The 16,880-nt window shown below is 48.3% G+C and overlaps 1 protein-coding gene across 7 annotated transcripts in view; it reads right to left on the minus strand.

Moving 5' to 3' along the window:
• The window catches only part of Rassf2 (Ras association domain family member 2), a 36,205-nt gene that overhangs the window by 13,115 nt on the left and 6,210 nt on the right, over window positions 1–16,880 (minus strand). For all 7 annotated transcript variants that reach the window (XR_015682975.1, XR_015682977.1, XR_015682976.1 and 4 more), the window contains 2 exon segments: window positions 4,533–4,623; window positions 1,879–1,954 (listed from right to left, as the gene is read on the minus strand). Coding sequence is in view for 4 of the 7 variants with exons in the window: in NM_001037096.2 (NP_001032173.2) it covers window positions 1,879–1,954; window positions 4,533–4,591 (135 nt within the window). In the remaining 3 variants the exon portion in view is untranslated.

Consider the following 16,880-nt stretch of genomic DNA (forward strand, 5'->3'; position numbering starts at 1 on the left):
GAAAGTCAACAGCACAAAAGTTTCTGCGAAGGGGCTGCACTGAGGGAAGGCTCTCAGCGGCATGTGGGAGATCCCCAGGAAAACCCTGTTTCTTTAAAATGGAGACACACGTGTGCAATTCATCAAACCATTTTATTGCCTTCATCTTAGTGACTTTAAGGAAATCAGAGTATAACACCAGGTGTGATAGCTCATATCTGTGGTGTCGGGACTCAGGAAGTGGAAGCAGGAGGATTGCCATCAGTTCCAGGCCAGGATGAGCTTCAGAATGAGTACATAACCAAAAACGACAAGGAAGGAAGGCGAGAGAGGGAAAAATAAAGATGGAGAGAGAAACAGAGAGAGGGTCAGACCTCTCTTAAAATAACAGAGACTGGCCTTACTAATTAGAAGCAAGAACAAAACCCTAGAACTGGCTGTTTTCCCTCGTGTTTAGCAATCTGACCTAACTTTGGGTAACAGAGATTCAAAGCTCTCCCCACGTTTACTTGCAGAGCATGTTCCCGGAGCAGAAGTGTTGCCTTAAGAGGTTTCAAGTGTCTGCTAGCTGCGAGCTGCCGCTCTGATCTGACTATTTTTTAAAGAAGAAGTAACTCCCCCAGTGTTTTTTGTAAACTAACACACCATTACACCTCCCAAGAGGTGACTAAAGTCTTCAGGGATTCCAAAGTTATACTCAAAGGTTGCTGACTAACAAGAAGGTCAATGTAAAACCTTCCCAGACGCAGCCCCTCCAATCCTATTTAGACTGTGAGATGTCAGAGAGCTGACAACAGGATTGTTCCAGCTTGATTACAAGATGCTCCTGCGGGCTACATGCGAAATGCTTGCTTCCCTGCTAGTGGAAACCTTAGGAAGAAGAGCCTAGCTAGAGGAAGTGGGTGGCTGAGAGTGATACCCAGTCTCTAGTACCTTCCTGTGTGTCTCTACTTTCTAACTACCATGAGGTGAACCCAAGTGTCTACAGGTCAAGCCTCTGACACTGTGAGCTCAAACAAATCCTCTCTCCTTTTAAGTTGTCTGCCAGGCTGTGCATTCACAGATGTGCAAAGTAGTCCAAGGATAGAAGGAGGGTAGCTATGCCAGGCCCTGGCTCTTACAGCCCAGCCACCAGCTAAGGGGCAGGCTTCTCCCTTCTGAACCCAAGCTTTCTTAGGTGTCAGAGTGGGGCCATGAAGAGCTCCAGGACACCTGTATGATCAACAACTGGGCCAAAGGATCCTCCCTGTGAACAGGGCGATACAAAACAAGACAGGAGAGGAACACAACTTTGGGGCACGTTGGTAGTCATAAGGAGAAGGGCTTTATGTGGCCATTGCTCCTTGATATTGTCCAATTGCAGGATGGGATTTAACCCAAGATAGGACTCAGAGTAGAGTGCTTTAAGAGACAGAGGAAGGTCACTGCACCTTACATCCTATTCCCCCAAGGGCCTGGCTTTCTTTTATGAACTAAAATTCACCACATGCTCTCTCTTTCTACGAACTAAATCACCAAGGACTGATCACTTGGAAATAGGTTCTAGTCAACCAAGAACACTTGAGAACAAGCTCACAGAACACTTGAGTATGAGTTATTCTAAAAAGCTCACAGAACACTTGAGTATGAGTTATTCTAACAAGTTTATAGAAACAGATATAGGATGAGTAAAGTTGGCTTTGAGATGAAGCCTAGGCAATGTCTGCTATAGCAATGCCTTTAGAACAACACCCATCCTTTCTGGATGGAAACTGAAACAGAGGAACCTTCCAAAGAATCCAAAGGACATCATCCATCATTGTCCTAAATACTAGGGTCATCAGCCATGGCAGGAAGGACCATTAAAAGTGTGGACCCCATCAGGGCATGAGCCTCCATGCCCCTTTGGGGATGCCTTACCTCTCGGTGTCGGAGTTGCAGGTTCTGGCCTTCATAGTACAAGTTGTATGTCTTTAAATGTAGGAGAAGTTCACTCCTTGGAAGAGAAATACATTGCCAGCTGAAGCCACCACAGAGCAATCATCCCCTCTTGTTTACCCTACAACTGGCCTCAGTGGTCCTTTGACTGTATATTCCCATGCGTGTGCACACACGAACACACACGTGTAGATACACATGCACATACGCACGCAAAGTTCTGAACCAACCATCCCATCCACACCTTCCCCCAGGATCAAGGTCAAGACAAACATTAGGAAGTAGCCTGGGGACATCATGGCAGACTGTAGACAAAAGGCCTGGCAGGGGTTCTCCTGCCTCTCTCAGGCTTGCTGTAAGGACAGGCTAAATGCTGTTGGCTTTCACAAAGCTCCAAAGCTTCTAGTGTGTTTAGGAAGAGGACCGGGATGGCTTAGGCTTAAAGAAGGCATTGGAGAAACCAGGATGGCCAGTCACACAGGCCTATTTTCTTCAGTGGAAGGAAATGGGTGACACCTAGTAGTAATTGGGGATGCCAGAATGAAAGGTGGTCAATTGATCTGGTGATTCTATTAGGATCCAGCCTCCACCTGAAACCCCCAATACCCTGAGCACTGGGCCCCGATCCTGCAGTGAATAGAGCCCACCCCTTTGAAAGAAGCCCCATGTTCTTTTCACCCTTTACCAATAGAATCTGTTCTTACCCTTAATGCTGATCACAGAGCCTTAGTCTTGGCTCTAGACTCGAGCTCTGTTCATCCGCCAATAGAATTCATTCTTACCGTAAAGGTCACAGGTCAAATGTTTAAATGTATAAGGAAAGTAAAACACCAGGTCAGTCCCTGGAGGTCTTGTACCTACAATGATGCTCTGTCCATTGGCTGATAAACAGAGCTCAGGGCTAGAATCTGTGGTAACAAATAGATTCTATTGGTGGAGGCTGAGAAGTACATGGAGTTTCATTCTTCACTCCTCCCTTGGATTGTCCCCCACTCCCCAGCAGGCCATGAGATTTGTAGGGGTCGGGGGTTGTCCCTGATATTAGGCTTCATTGGCGAACCCCTGTTGTGTTTAGCAAACTCTCACCAACAGAATAGATGAGAAGGAAACAATGAAGCAATGGCTATATGAATGTGGCCCACGTTGCACTGATGAATCTCATGTGTCTCCTACTTTTGATACATATGTGCCTGCTGTTTATCACTCCACAAGGAACACCAGGTGACTGTTTAGGAAGCTGCCTATCTTGTGTGACTGCCTGCTTCCCAAAGAGGTGGCAGACTCAGCCCTTCAGAGGGCAAACCCACTGCCAAGTCTTCAAAACTCAGATAAGTTAAACCTCAATGAAGGAAGAGGTTATTCAATACAAGCTGGGCTGAATTAGAGACGCCACAAAGATGTGACTCCACAAAACTCCAACCAAAGGCTGACCGTGTTATTCAAAAGTCCTGCTCGAGAGAAGTCTCCCGGGAAACCCTTTGGTGAAGATGTAAGAATGTTCTGGATCTCATATAACAGGCATCTGTATGAGACCAAGTATAGTGTCTAGAACAATTTAGTCTCAGATAAGCTAAGTAATTTTTAAAGGTGGGGGACATCAAAGAGGTAAAAGTCAGTTGGTCAGACTTGCAGTAGGACAGGCTGGAGGCACAGCTTAGTGTGGAGTGCTTGTCTTTCCATGAGGCCTAGGTTCAATCTCAAGGGGATCAGAATCAACGTCTGCTCAACCGCTGTCATCATATCAACAAAACCTGTTGCAGAGACTTTACCACAGGAAGCCATGGCCCAGTCCCTTCCTTCTCCTTTTTCTTCTCTCATGAACTGGGGGTTGCTAGGCAACTACTCTATCTCTGAGCTACACACCCAGCTCCCTTTTCTTTTTAATTTTGAGACAGGGTTTTACTAAATTTCCCTGACTGGTTTGAACTCACCATAGCCCAGGCTAGCTTCGAATCAGCAATCCTTCTGCCTCAGCCTCCCAAACTGCTGGGATTATAGGTATGTGTTACCACACCCCACTGACCCTGCCTTTTTTATTTAGAGGGTAGGTGAGACTGTTTTAGTCAGAGAAATGGCAATCCACAGCACACGATTGCAGCCTGCTCTTTCCCTAAGCAACAGGACAGTAGGGGTGGTGAGCCGTGCTTGTGTCCATTTATGGTAGCTATGACAAAATATTTCAGACTGGGGAGCCTCAAAACAACAGGATTTCACCTCTCAGGCAGCAGCTGATTTAGTAAGGGCTGGGTCTTCGCTGTCTCCTCCCTGCTTCCCCACATGCTAGAGGGATAAACCCACACCCTCATATCTTAATCCATCATCTTAGTCTTCAGAGTTCAGAGGGAATGTGGAGGTACAAACATCCAAAGCACAGCAAGCAGCCACCAGCCAACTCCTTTTTCTAGAAGCCTTGCTTGAGTTCCCAAAGGTGCAGTGTCCTGTTACCCCTTTCCTGGTCAGGTGAGGCCCACTGGAGCACGTTTTTCTCTATGGCTTCTGTGTATCATGACATAGCTCTCACTAGCCCCCCTTTCCCTGCTTAGCTGCTCATGCAGATGGAACTCCTCTCCACTGGCTTCCATCCACTATGAACAGAGTCCCGGTGGGCCTCTGGCTAACGCTACCCGACATCTTACTTGGGCATGTACTTGTCTTGTCCGCATGGAATTAGGGCAGTTTGGTGAGTGTAGTCCATTCTTCCCTCCTCTTTTCATCAGAAGTAGAGGCCTGCAACCGAAAGGAGAAGGCAGAGTTCAGAGCTTGGTCATGACACTGGTAGATCCTGCAGAAGACAGGAGGAGACAAAACCAGCCAGAATGGCTCTCCTTCCCCCAGATCCACAGCCAGGAGCTGCCCAGAGTAGGGCAATGAGGTGCCATGCTGACCCCGCTGGCCTCGGCCTCTAGGAAAAAATACCCAGAGGAAAGAGCACGACTCTGTCCCAGCCAAGGAAAATGCAGGAAACCAAGCTAGTCCCAAGGATGGCCAATGAGTCTCCTCTCTAAAAAGATGTTTGCCACACAGGGCAAAGTCTCATCTGTCAGAGATATCCCAACATCTATTATCGGACTTGACCAAGGACAAGAAACCACCTGAAATGTCCAAATAAAGCCAGGCCCAGCAGTGCAGCATAGTTCCGGGTGGGGTCATTGGAACACAGTGTGTGAAGGAAATTCATTACTTGGGAAAACAAGTCATGGGTTAGGAAAGTAGAAGTCTCATTTTGTTTAGTTTTATGTTACAGTAATGTATGCATATGTCTACACAGACAAGTATATGAAAACGTATATTCATATATATTTATATCTCCTCCCCTTCACCTACTGAAATGTGCAGTTGGGCTATACTCAGCTGTGGGTCTGTCCCTTGCATTGGAAGACGCTTGTCAGCCTCCCTGGCATCTTCCCTCTCAAAACCAGTAGCCTGTCCCCATCATGACAGTCACAAAGGTGTCTAAGACGCAGCATAGTGGCAAATGTCCTAGCACTTGGGAGGCAGAAGCAGGAGGATCATGAGTTTGAGGCCAGCCCAGGCTACATAGCAAGTTCCAGACAAGCTTAGACTACAGTGAGATTATTAGATGAAAGAAAAATCAAGTCTCCAGATATCACTTAGTGCCTCACTGGGTCAAAGCTGCCTCTGGTTTGAAGCCCTGGCCCTTACATAGACTCAAGTAAAGGTAAAAGACTGGCTTTCTCTAGTCGTGACTTCACTAACTTCTCCCCGACCCCCCAATATGCTAAGTACTTCTCAGGGCTAGTGAGATGTCTTCCTGAGGACCAAATTGGATTCCCAGCACCCACACAGCAGCACAAAACTGGATATAACTCCGGTCCTAGGGGGAATCCAATCCCCTCTTCTGACCTCTGTGGTTACTGTACACACTCAGTGCACAAACACACATGCAGGCAAAGCACATCTACCAGTCAAATAAAAATAGATAAACGTCAAAAAAGGAAAATACATGAAGAATAGAGTTATAAAATGTAAAAGTGACGTAAAACATTAAAGTGACAGAAATAGGGCTCAGCCAGTGGCTAGGCCATCCTATGCTTATCTGTCAGGCATCTGTTATTTCTGAGGCAACTCCAGCACCGCCTGGAGTTTTTTTGTGGCAGACTTCAGCAAGTATATCATTAAACTGAACCCACTGCTCTGATCACAACCTTGAGTTTGCCCCATGAGAACAGAGCCAGAACTCTGACTGGCAGAAACGTAGGACAATAAGTCTCTGTGGTTTTAAGGCCCTGAGGTTTGATTTGTTCTATCAACCATGGAAGCGAATAAAAGGTTTCCTCAGTCAGGATGAGACTTGTAGCCCATCTGTGTACCAAATTATGGGACCCTAAGGAGCTCTAGGTTCTAAATTTTTGTGTTTTTCCCAAAAAAAGAAAAAAAAACCAACATAATATGACCATAAAACCAGAGTAAATATGTGCTATACAAAAAGAAGAAAGAAAAAAAAATAGGAAGGCAAACTGGTTTGAAAATTTTCTTCTTTCCCTCCTTTAAAGTGGCCGTTCCTCATGTCTAGCAAAATACCCAAAAAAGGCCTCTTTCTATGTACTTGCAGGTTTGTATAGTCCGTAGGCATCCATGTCCTAGCTGTGAAAGCCAACACTGCCTTCAGTGTGCAGGTTGTGTAGGAGTGAATAGGAGGAGTAGATCGTTCTGTCATGGGAGGGCAAGACCATGGTGGACCGCAGGAAGGACACCATACCTGAGCTTACGTTGGGTCCTGGGGATGAACTGGACTCAGTGGTCCCTTAACTAAGGTGTCAATGTAAGACAGTGGTGACCACATGCGGGGTGGATGTGTCCAGGCAGAAGCACACCCTTTGTACAAGAGGGGAGTGTGGGCCTCTGAGTCAGAACAGACAGTGTTGCAGTGAGAATGGAGAGGGTTAGGGCAAGTTTCCGGGTATCCCAGCCAAGAGAGTGGGCAGAGGGGAAGGAGTCCCTCGAGGAGAGAGAGGAAACGAGATGAAGTGTTCTAAACGCCTTTATAACAAGGCACTCGGAGGTGACAGTGGAGCCAGGGGCTGGTGCTGAAGCCCAGAGAATGTGCCTGGGCCTGACTGAAACTACAGGAAGGTCATAGGGGACCTTGGTTAGAGTCGTTCAATAGCCAGGTCCTAGTGAAAAACAGATTGATGGTAAAGACTGTGCCTGACCCCTGGCTGTTTTCCCACCTCAAACATAAGGGAAATTATATTCCCCCACCCCCTCTCAATTCCTCTCTTCCATTAGTAGTTCTTCTCAAAACTCTTTTCCCCTCTCTCTAGTACCATCCATCCGTCCTTCCGTCTTGCTGTTCATCCGTCTTCCCATACATGCTTTCCCCAACCATCCATCGTCCTTCCACCCATCCTGCCATCCTATTATCCATCCACCCTCCCATCATCTTCTTGCCCATCTCCTATCTCCCATTCATCCTTTCACCTTCCACCCATCCACCTTTTCATCCATCCATCCACCTCTCTTCCCATCTACCCATCTTCTCATCTATCCATCTATCTCCCAGTCACATCCACCCACCCACTTATCCATCCATCTTCCATCTACCCATCTTTTTTTAAATAAATTTATTTATTTATATATATGAGTACACTGTAGCTGTCTTCAGACACACCAGAAGAAGGCATCAGATCCCATTACAGATGGTTGTGAGCCACCATGTGGCTGCTGGGAATTGAACTCAGGACCTCTGGTTAGAGCAGTCAGTGCTCCTAACCTCTGAGCCATCTCTCCAGCTCCTACCCACCAATATATCCATCTACCCAGCCATCCACCCGTCCACCCACCTATCCATCCATTCATCTATCTGCACACCCATCCATCCATCCACCCATCCACTCACCCATCTACCTCTCATCCATCCACCTACCTCACATCTATCTATCTATCCATCCATCCATCCATCTTCCAAGCCTCATATCATTTTCACCCACAATTTCCATTCCCCTTTTTCTTCAGAATTATTTAGCTAGTCTCAAATAAACCTCGTGTACTTTCTATAAAGGTCTTTGTTCACTGCCTCAATCATAGCCTATAATTTGGTAATTTTGTTTTTCATCTGAAAGCAATCTACCCAGTTCTTCAGACAGCTCCCTTTTGATACCACATCCTCTTAAACCTACTGGGAATACCAATTAGAGACCAGGAGCTCTCCATGTAGTTATTAACATCTACTTGATACTAGTGCTTAAATAGGCAGATCAGTGAAACAATTCACATCCAGAATTAGACCCAAATATATCCAGAAACAGAGTGTGAGCAGCATCACTAAATAGCAGAGAAAAGACATATTAGCCAAAAAAAGTCACTAGAAGGCTGACTGCTTTTGGAAAGGGAAGATGAGGAGATGGGAAACAACTTATCTTCTTATGTCATCTACCAAAAGATCAGACATGCATTGAAATTTAAATATTAAAAAGTAAAATTACAAAAGAATTTATGGTGTCATCTATGTATGTGTGTGTGTTAAACCCGATGACCAAAAACAAACAAAAATAAGTAATGTTTTCAACTTTCATTTAGAAAAAAAATTTGTCCACAGAAAGTCAGAAGGCAAATATGAGAACGTACATGACAGAGGGCTAAGGTCCTTAACATATGAAGAACTTTCTCGGTAAGGAAATTCAAGTTACTAGTAAGTCTTCGGAATTCTTTCCACCTCTCTTGCGACCATCTTTATTCGTCAGAACAGAAAGCAAGTCATTGGGCAGCTCCAGTTGTAGGGATTCCCCAGGGCCTTACTCTTTCTAGTTACTGGGCAATCCTACCACGTGCACAACCAGAAATGGGCTGCTACTCTATCCTCATGAAAGTCTGCCCTGTAGTCTATGCTACTCTGTCTTCTCCGGCCTGCTTCCTCCTCACCCTTTCCCTTGATTTTACACCTCTGGAGAGGAATGTACGAAGACTGCTTCCACCGTGTAAGAATACTCCCACCATATTGCTGAACTGACCATGTTGGTGGCTGCAGGACCTCTCCTCCCCACGTTCCCAGAACACCTGAGATTCTCTTCACAGACTTTCCAACCATCTCTACAGTTCCCTAACTATCCCAACCAGCTAGACAAATGAAGCTCACACACACTGCAAGGCAAGCCTGAGAGGCATCCTAACAGAAATGGAAATTTAGAATTAAGGTCTTCACAGATGGAGGGTCAAAGGAAGATGATTTGTGTAGGTGGAAGGTGGTTCGATGCAAGACTTCCTCCAAGGTGACCCTCAGGTTCTGCAGCTGCTGGCTGTAACTCTCCTGTCTTCCCTGTTATTATCTGGAATTTGTAGGTTGCTGTTACTCCAAATGCCTTGGAGAAATCATTTATAAGCATCATGTCCCACAATGCCTTGGGAGCAAACTGGCAGTGGATATGCCTTTGTAGAAAAGACAGGAAAAATAAACCAGAGGCCACGTCCGTCAGCATCCTAGGTGCAGGACCGAAACTCCCTCTGGTTTATCACACTGAGAAAGAAAGGGAAGGAGAAAGGAGAGAAGGAGAAGGGAGGGGCCAGCATGGCACAGGGGCTCGTGCCTTTAAGCAGAGCACTTTGGGGGTGGAGGCACGAAGATCCCTGGGAGTCCCGGGCCATACAGCACTTCACAGAGAGACCCTATCTCAAAATAAAAGGTGGGAGGGAGCATTTTCACCCTATCACTAATCTGGATCTGTTCTTTGGCTGTCTAAACCTTCCCTTCTGCTGACTTATGAACAGGGGTATCACCTTCCCAGGACTTCTAAGTCAGTGCGTTAAAAACGAAGGTAACTTCTGAGTGACCCCTAAAGGCAGAGCATGTCTGCCCTGACGTTTGGAGATGTTACTATTGTTGGACACAGGCCACTCAGGCCCCCGTCACACCGATTTCTTGATGAGACCACCAGCCAGGCAGATTTCCTGCTAACACTGGCTTCATCCTTTGGCAGAAAGTTCTGGGTTCTCCTCAGCACTACCTAACTCCCGTGTGACGCCATCCGGCTTGTCAGGGCGATCTGGTGTGTCCCAAATGGAGAACAATCATGACTTCTTACCTGCTTGCTTTTAACTCACATGGATATCACAACCTTCCTTCTCTAAGACCCAGGAGAATGTCCTTCCAAAAGATATTGGTCATTGACCACATCTCACCCACAGAGAAGCTCTGGGCCTGCTTCTCACACTCCTTAGGTGCCGTTCATCTTCAAATCAAATGCAGGCAAGCTCCTGTGTTTTCTAAACCCTCATCCGTATTTTCCTTACTGCCTGAGCTAACCCAGCCACACCTGGCCAGGGCCGTGCTGGAGGGACAGGCACTCACCATCAGCCTGCCTGTCCTTACAATACTTAACAGCTGTGACACAAAAACCACCTGTCTGAGCCTTCATTCATTCTTGGGCCAGCGGCTCCCAGCCTGACTCCTCCCCTGCCCAGGTTCCCGGGAATGATGGCTCCTGCAATGGAGAATCTGGATTCAACTTTGTCTGTGAAGGAAAACCTGGTCTCGGGGGTGAGGCAGGCAGTCCCTAGGAGCAGAGCCCAAGCACAGAACAACTCCAGCCCCCCGGGGTTTCTCTATAATATCTGCTGGAGAAAGATGTAACAGGGCTGTCAGGGGGAGGGAGCTAGGAGGTGGTAGGTGGTGGGAATGAGGTGGTGGTGCTGATTCCTCCAGAGACAGGCAGTTGCCTGCTCCCACAGGGGCCCTGGTGTGTGAAGAGCAGCTAGGAGTCGCCCAGTGATGTCAGTACTATCACTAGCCCAAAGGCCCCGCCCCTTCTGCTGGAAGGAAGAGTGACCTCACAGGCGAGAGACGTTCTCAGGGTAAGGGCAGCAGCTAAGACTCGTATGTGGGCAATACTTAGAACGTGCGATAGTAAAACAGGCCAGCGGGGACATCAGCAATATCCACCACACCCTAACGGACACTGAGAAACAGTTTGAGACCATTAAGTAACTAAATACCGTTTAAAAGCTGGCATTTTCTGCCTTCTGCGTGTTTAACTTTGAGTCACATTCACTCTAGACCCTGCACAGGCCTGCCAGTCAGTCAAGGAGTTGGTGGTCTACCTTGCTCACCCCTCTTCAAGGCGGAAGGCACAGGAATAAGTCTCTGTTCTAAACCTGAGTGTGGATTCTAAGAACAGCAAACGCCTCTCAGAGTGGGTTACCCTGGAAGGGTGACAGCCACCAGTGGGAGATGTGTCTTAAAGCAGCAGCTCTGATCCCCTCACCTCATGAACCGAGACAGTGGCCAGTCGGACAGCAGACAGCTTGATTATCCAAGTATTTGACATTCATTACTGGTCTCCTTAGGTGGCATAATGGATGGTGACTGACCTCAGCCAGTTATGGCTGCAGAGCCAGGTCTTTTCCCCCAAACTCTGTTTATAACAATAACCCCATGTCTGGAACTAAAGACTGCCCACCTTTACCTTTGGTAAAACAGCCACCCACCCATGGCAGGACTCTGGCTTAGAGTAAAAGGATGGAGACAGCCAGAGAAGGCTTTGTCACCGACTGCCTAGAAGCCTCCCTCTTCCTTTCCACCAGTCTGGTGCATGGGCCTCTCACACCTGACTCCACAGAATCAGGGAAGGGCTGCTCAAACCTGAAAAGGGCAGCTCTCCTCAGCTTCCTGTGAGAACAAAGGCCAGGCCTTGAGAAGCCTCAGAAGGTGAGAAAGGCCACAGTTCCCACCAAACAGCAAATCCCTCTCTTCCCAGGCCTTCATTTCCTTCCAATGCTGGCACCCTTACTCCCTGAGGTCAGAAGCTGGCTCCGGCTCTGTCCCAGCTCTGAGACTATCTTTCCTGTTGCCCACTGGAAAGGCCCAAAGGAGAGAAGCAGGTACAGGAGAGAAAGGCAGGATCCTGGCTGGACAGCCCACAGGGAGGCAGGTGGAGAGTCCCCTTCAATAGCCATTACTGTTCTCCTTTCCTGACCTGTCTTCCTGGGTGTGTGGTAGAATCTGGTCACCCCCCTACCTCAGCAATCATGAAGGGATAGAGGAGGGTAGCATTCAACACCCATGGGTCAGTGAATAGGACAGTGAAGGGATTGTTTCAAAAAAACCCATGATGCCCAGGCCACTGTGAAAATCAATGACTAGCAGTACCCTTGGGAGCCTTCCCTGTCAGGCCAGTGTAGATCCAGGGCGAAATCTGTGACAAGGAGCTGTGTAGACCCAGGGCAACACCAAAAGTATTACAAAGAAGGAAGGAGTGTCCAAAAGAGAACCAAGATGGTCTTTAGCATCCCTTCCTCTGATTTATGCTTCCAAAGAGAAACGGGATGGCAACACATCTCTAGGGGCCATGATGTGCAGGCACAGAGCTGGTGCTGAACCCCCTTTTGCAAACTAGAAGCAGGAAGTCTGCCTGTTACAAAGGAAATGCTCGCCAGAGGCCCCAGCTTCCCCTTTGGGGCTAGTCTCTATTTCTTCTCCGCACTCTCCCCCTCCCCCAGCCCAGAGCATTCATGCTGTGCTTCATATTGTAGTGTGAAGACTAACTGGTCCGGCCGCCCTAGAGAACAGGCTTTGTGGAGGAGCTGTACGGAGAGGAGACAGTACCAGGCCCTTTGTATGTGCTTCAGCCCCCTCTTAACAGGGCAGGGAGAAAGGCTGGTGGCAAACAGGAAGCCCCAGCCCCATTGCACCATACAAGGAAGGAGATTTGAGCTGTGGGCCTGCTCTGCCAAGATCTACAGACGACAAGAGAGTCCACACAGTGGTTCACAACTTCATATGAGCGAATTCAGATTTTCAATGTTTCGTCTTTATCTAAGTGCCTTGATCAATGGAGGGCCCACTTCCTGAGTGGGACCTGCTTACCGCTCTCTAGCTTTCCTCAGATGACCTCCATCTCTGGCGCCCCGATACCTGAGATCCCTGGCAGCACCCAGTACCACAAGGCGGGCTGGAGCTGAGCGTCAGTAAAAGTATCCCTCCCAAAGCCTTACACTTGTTATCCTTTAAACACTTTAAAATGTGCTTTATTAGAAGAGAGTGCCTTGAAGCCGGATGATGGCAGCACATGACTCTGATCCCAGCACTTGGGAGGCAGAGGCAGGTGGATCTCTGTGAGTTCCAGGACAGCCAGGGCTACACAGAGAAACCCTGTCTGGAAGAGAAAAATAAAAATAAAATATGGAGAAGGAATTTAGAGACGTGGGGCGTCACGATCAGACCTTGAGGTGGGAGCATATCAAGAGGTGCATCCCAGCCACGTGTGTGTAAGTCCAAACATATCAGACCAGCCAAAAGCTGGCCTTGAGGAGGACAGCATGTGAACCAGTGTGAATGTTAGAAGAGATAAATTACAAGTAGACCAGTGGGAGAGCTAGTCACCAAGGACAGCATGGGGTGTGTGGAGGTAGGGGGTGAGAGAGAACGTGAGATTATGACTATAAGGAAAATGCTTTGAGGGCCAGAGAGATGGCTCAGTGGTTAAGAACACTGACTGCTCTTGCCAAGGTCCTGAGTTCAATTCCCAGCAACCACATGGTGGCTCAAAACTATCTGTAATGGGATCTGATGATTCTGACAGGTACACTGTACACATATAAATAAAAGAAATTAAAAAAAAAAAAAGGAAAATGGTTTGACCCACACACACCATAAAAGAAGAAGCCTCGGAGAAGAAATAAAAGGTGCAAGGTCAGGTGACTGCCCCATGTCCCACACAGAGCCCAGTGTTCCTGGTGCAGTGCCTGGCTGGCATGGGCTTAGCAAGTGGATTAGGCACCAGCCAACAGAGGCTGGGAGTCTTGGGATATGGGAGGGTGGAAGGGAGTGGTCCAGCAAACAGGCCATAAAAAAGGCAGACCTATAAGAGCCAGATCCCGGGCAGGGCAGGGAATGTCCTGTCCAGGTTGAGCCTGGCAGTCACAGCCACCGATCCACAATCATAGTGACCTGTCAGGAGAATAAACTAGCTCTTGCTTTCTTGCCTTCTCTTGCTCCTCCCTTACCCCCCACCCCACGTGCTCATGACCAGCCTCCTCTATTTCTCTACTCTTCTTCTCTCCTCTCTCTCTCTCTCTCTCTCTCTCTCTCTCTCTCTCTCTCTCTCTCTCTCTCTCCCTCTCAACCTACTAGCCTCCTAACCCCCCTCCCCATGTCCTGAATAAACTCTATCCTATACTATAAAGAAAAAGAGAGAGAAAAAAAACTATTTTTCTCCATCCCAGGCTCCGCAATCAGTCCCCACCTTATCCCTACTCTCTGGGGAAAGAGCCTCTATTACGGGCAAAGGCACAGATCCTATCCAAGTCACCTCATTCCCACGGACCACGGGGCAAATGCAGAACTGAGCCACGGCAGAGGGCTGGGCTGGGATTCCCCCAGTAACTGAGTCTGCAAAGACCAGCTCCTTCCACAGCACCTGCGCCTCTGACTTGAGTCCTACACATTCAGGTCTGAATTCCCCAACACAGCTACTGCAGAAGAAGTCAGGAAGCAGCTCTGAGACAGCCGCCCCAAACACCTGCTTCCTGCTCCACACCAGCAGGGCTTGGCCAAGTGGGTGACTGGGGCCCGCCCGAGACACCAAAACAGTCAGCTTGACCAGCAGGGCAGCTTGTTTATAGAGGGACATCCCTCAGGCGTCCAAAGGCTTTTCAGTGGATGTTTATAAGAGGAAGCTCAAAGGCCCTTTATCTCTTATGAGACAACAACAGCCATGGTGTGTACTAAAAATGGCACAGAAGGAAGTAAGAATTCTTTCCAAAAAGGTTACGTGTGAGTGAAGGTCCAGGTATTGGTGTGTAAGAGAGGGTGTGTCTAAAGATAGGCATGGCTGTGTGGATGTGTGTAGAGTGTTTTGAGATGTGGAATGAGGGTGGGGGAGCTGTGTGAGGTGTGTATGTTTGGCTATATATGTTTGGGGGTAGGGCTCAAGGGTAATATGCGTCAGGAGAACGTGTCAATGTTTTTTCTTGACATCCCACATTCAACACAGAAGCCTTATAGCAGTGGAATTTCTCCCCGCTAGTAAGTACCAATCATTTCTGCAGTGGACACCCAGTGTCCTCTGATCCAGTTAAGTCCCGACACTAGCTCTCTGGAGGCAGCATCAGATTCCACGAGTTGGACACTCAAACCCCTAGCCCATCCCTCTCTTCATAAGCCAGGCGCAAATCCAGGTTGTAACCTGTGCTTCTGGCCAACTGGCTAGCCGCCAATCAAGATCCTACAACCTCTCTCCCAGTGGAGCTGTTTGGCTAGGCAGCTCCGGGAAGTACTTACCCTCTCGGGTTTACTATACAGCATACCAGGGGTTGCAGGAGCTGCACAGTGTGAGGTCTAGAAGCTTCTGTGCCCTCCGTTGGTGCGAGGCCCTGGTGATGCTCTAAATCCGATCCATTTGAGCATGAAGAGCTCCCTACATAGGTAGGCTTGCAGCATCGACAGCTGCACTGATGTGTGATTGAACATAGAGGGTATGTTCCAATGCTCCAGCAAGGCTTCGTGCATATTAGCCTCTGCTCAGCAGTCCCCCTCCCAGGACATGGGGCAAGACCAGTCTGGAACAAGGAGAAGCAGTGTGATCCGCTCTAAGACAAGGTAGATGAGAGAATTCAGACCGGCTCAAGCAGAGTCCTAGGATGCTGGTCCTCGTCCCCTATTACATACAGACCCTGGAAGGAATGCTTAGTCACAGTTCCGTGAGGCGGCCTCTGTGGCCATGCATGGGGACCCTGCCATGGTGTACATATCTCAGCCTTTCTGTGAAGTGAAAGTCAACTGTGATAGAAATTTCACCAGATTGGTTTATCTCAGAGCGGTTAGGAGGTACTGGGGAGATGACACAGACCCAGGCTAGGTGAAAAAGAATACATTCCAGGCCTGCATTTCTCAGAAGCAAGGGTTATTTTAATAGGGTAGTTTAGAAGTCTTCCCTGGAAAGACAGTTGAACCTCCTTCTCTCCCAGCCCAGCAGCCTTGCCAACGGCAGGTAAAGAAGGGTTGCCTCTGGTTTCCTCCCATGATAGGTTTCTGTGAGGGCCACACGTCCTGTTTACAGGATGGTTTCCAAGTCACCGGCCGCACCGAGACTCAGCTCTGACTTCACATCCTCTTCCTGAAGGGAACCCCCACAAGCCTTCCTTTTTTGGTGCTATAAGCTGAGAATCTAAACTTTGCATACTGGAATTTTGGGGTTTCCTCTACTTCTTACCTGAGGTCAGGGTTGAAAATCAAAAGCCAGGATGTCTGACTCCCTTTCTTCCCAGAATCCACAGGGTCTTTGGACTAGAGGCAAGGGTCTCCAGGCAATCAATCAGTCATACCAGGGTGTCTTTTCCACCTCTTTTGACACAATGCCCAACCATTAAAGAAGGAAAACTCTGTATGACCCAGCCTATCTCCCAACACCAGAAGAAACTGCACACTTGGGGGTTTCCATGGCATTTTGGGAAATCCTCCACAGCATCATAGTCCCGCCTGCTCGGCTTGCCCTGCCCTAGCTGACTAGTCCTACAAAGGAAAACCAGCACCATGAAAAACCGAGTCCCTTCAAGGTCCTCCGAGACAGTTTGTACAGACTGCTTCACACTCCCTAAGAGTCTGGGATTTTAAGGGCAGAACCAGGTACAGAGCCTCCCAGAGGCTTCCCAGATCTACCTTTGATCAAGGCACTGAAGACTCACGGCCCCAGCAGGACTTCTCTTAGCAAGGATCTTAAAGCTTTCATCCTAGAGCATGGCACCCTACAAAATCACCCTGACCTGTTCAGTGACCCTGGACTACCCACAAGACCTGGCTTCAGGTCCACAGCTGACCACAGGACCACAGCTTCCAGATCACCTTCACCTCAGTATCAGTTCAAAGAACACACTTGCTTATTTACTAGACCTGCCCCCATACCACAGCCCCAGCTAGCCTTCCACGTGCACAGCAGAGTGGGACTCACCTTGAATGTCCCCGTGGTCAAGGAGATCCGACGCAGAACATAAAGAGACTTAACTTCTCAGAATACCTGAAGCTTCTTGGACCC

Source organism: Rattus norvegicus, chromosome 3 (genome assembly GCF_021556685.1).
Source record: "Rattus norvegicus strain SHRSP/BbbUtx chromosome 3, alternate assembly SHRSP_T2T, whole genome shotgun sequence".
Lineage (NCBI taxonomy): Eukaryota > Metazoa > Chordata > Mammalia > Rodentia > Muridae > Rattus > Rattus norvegicus.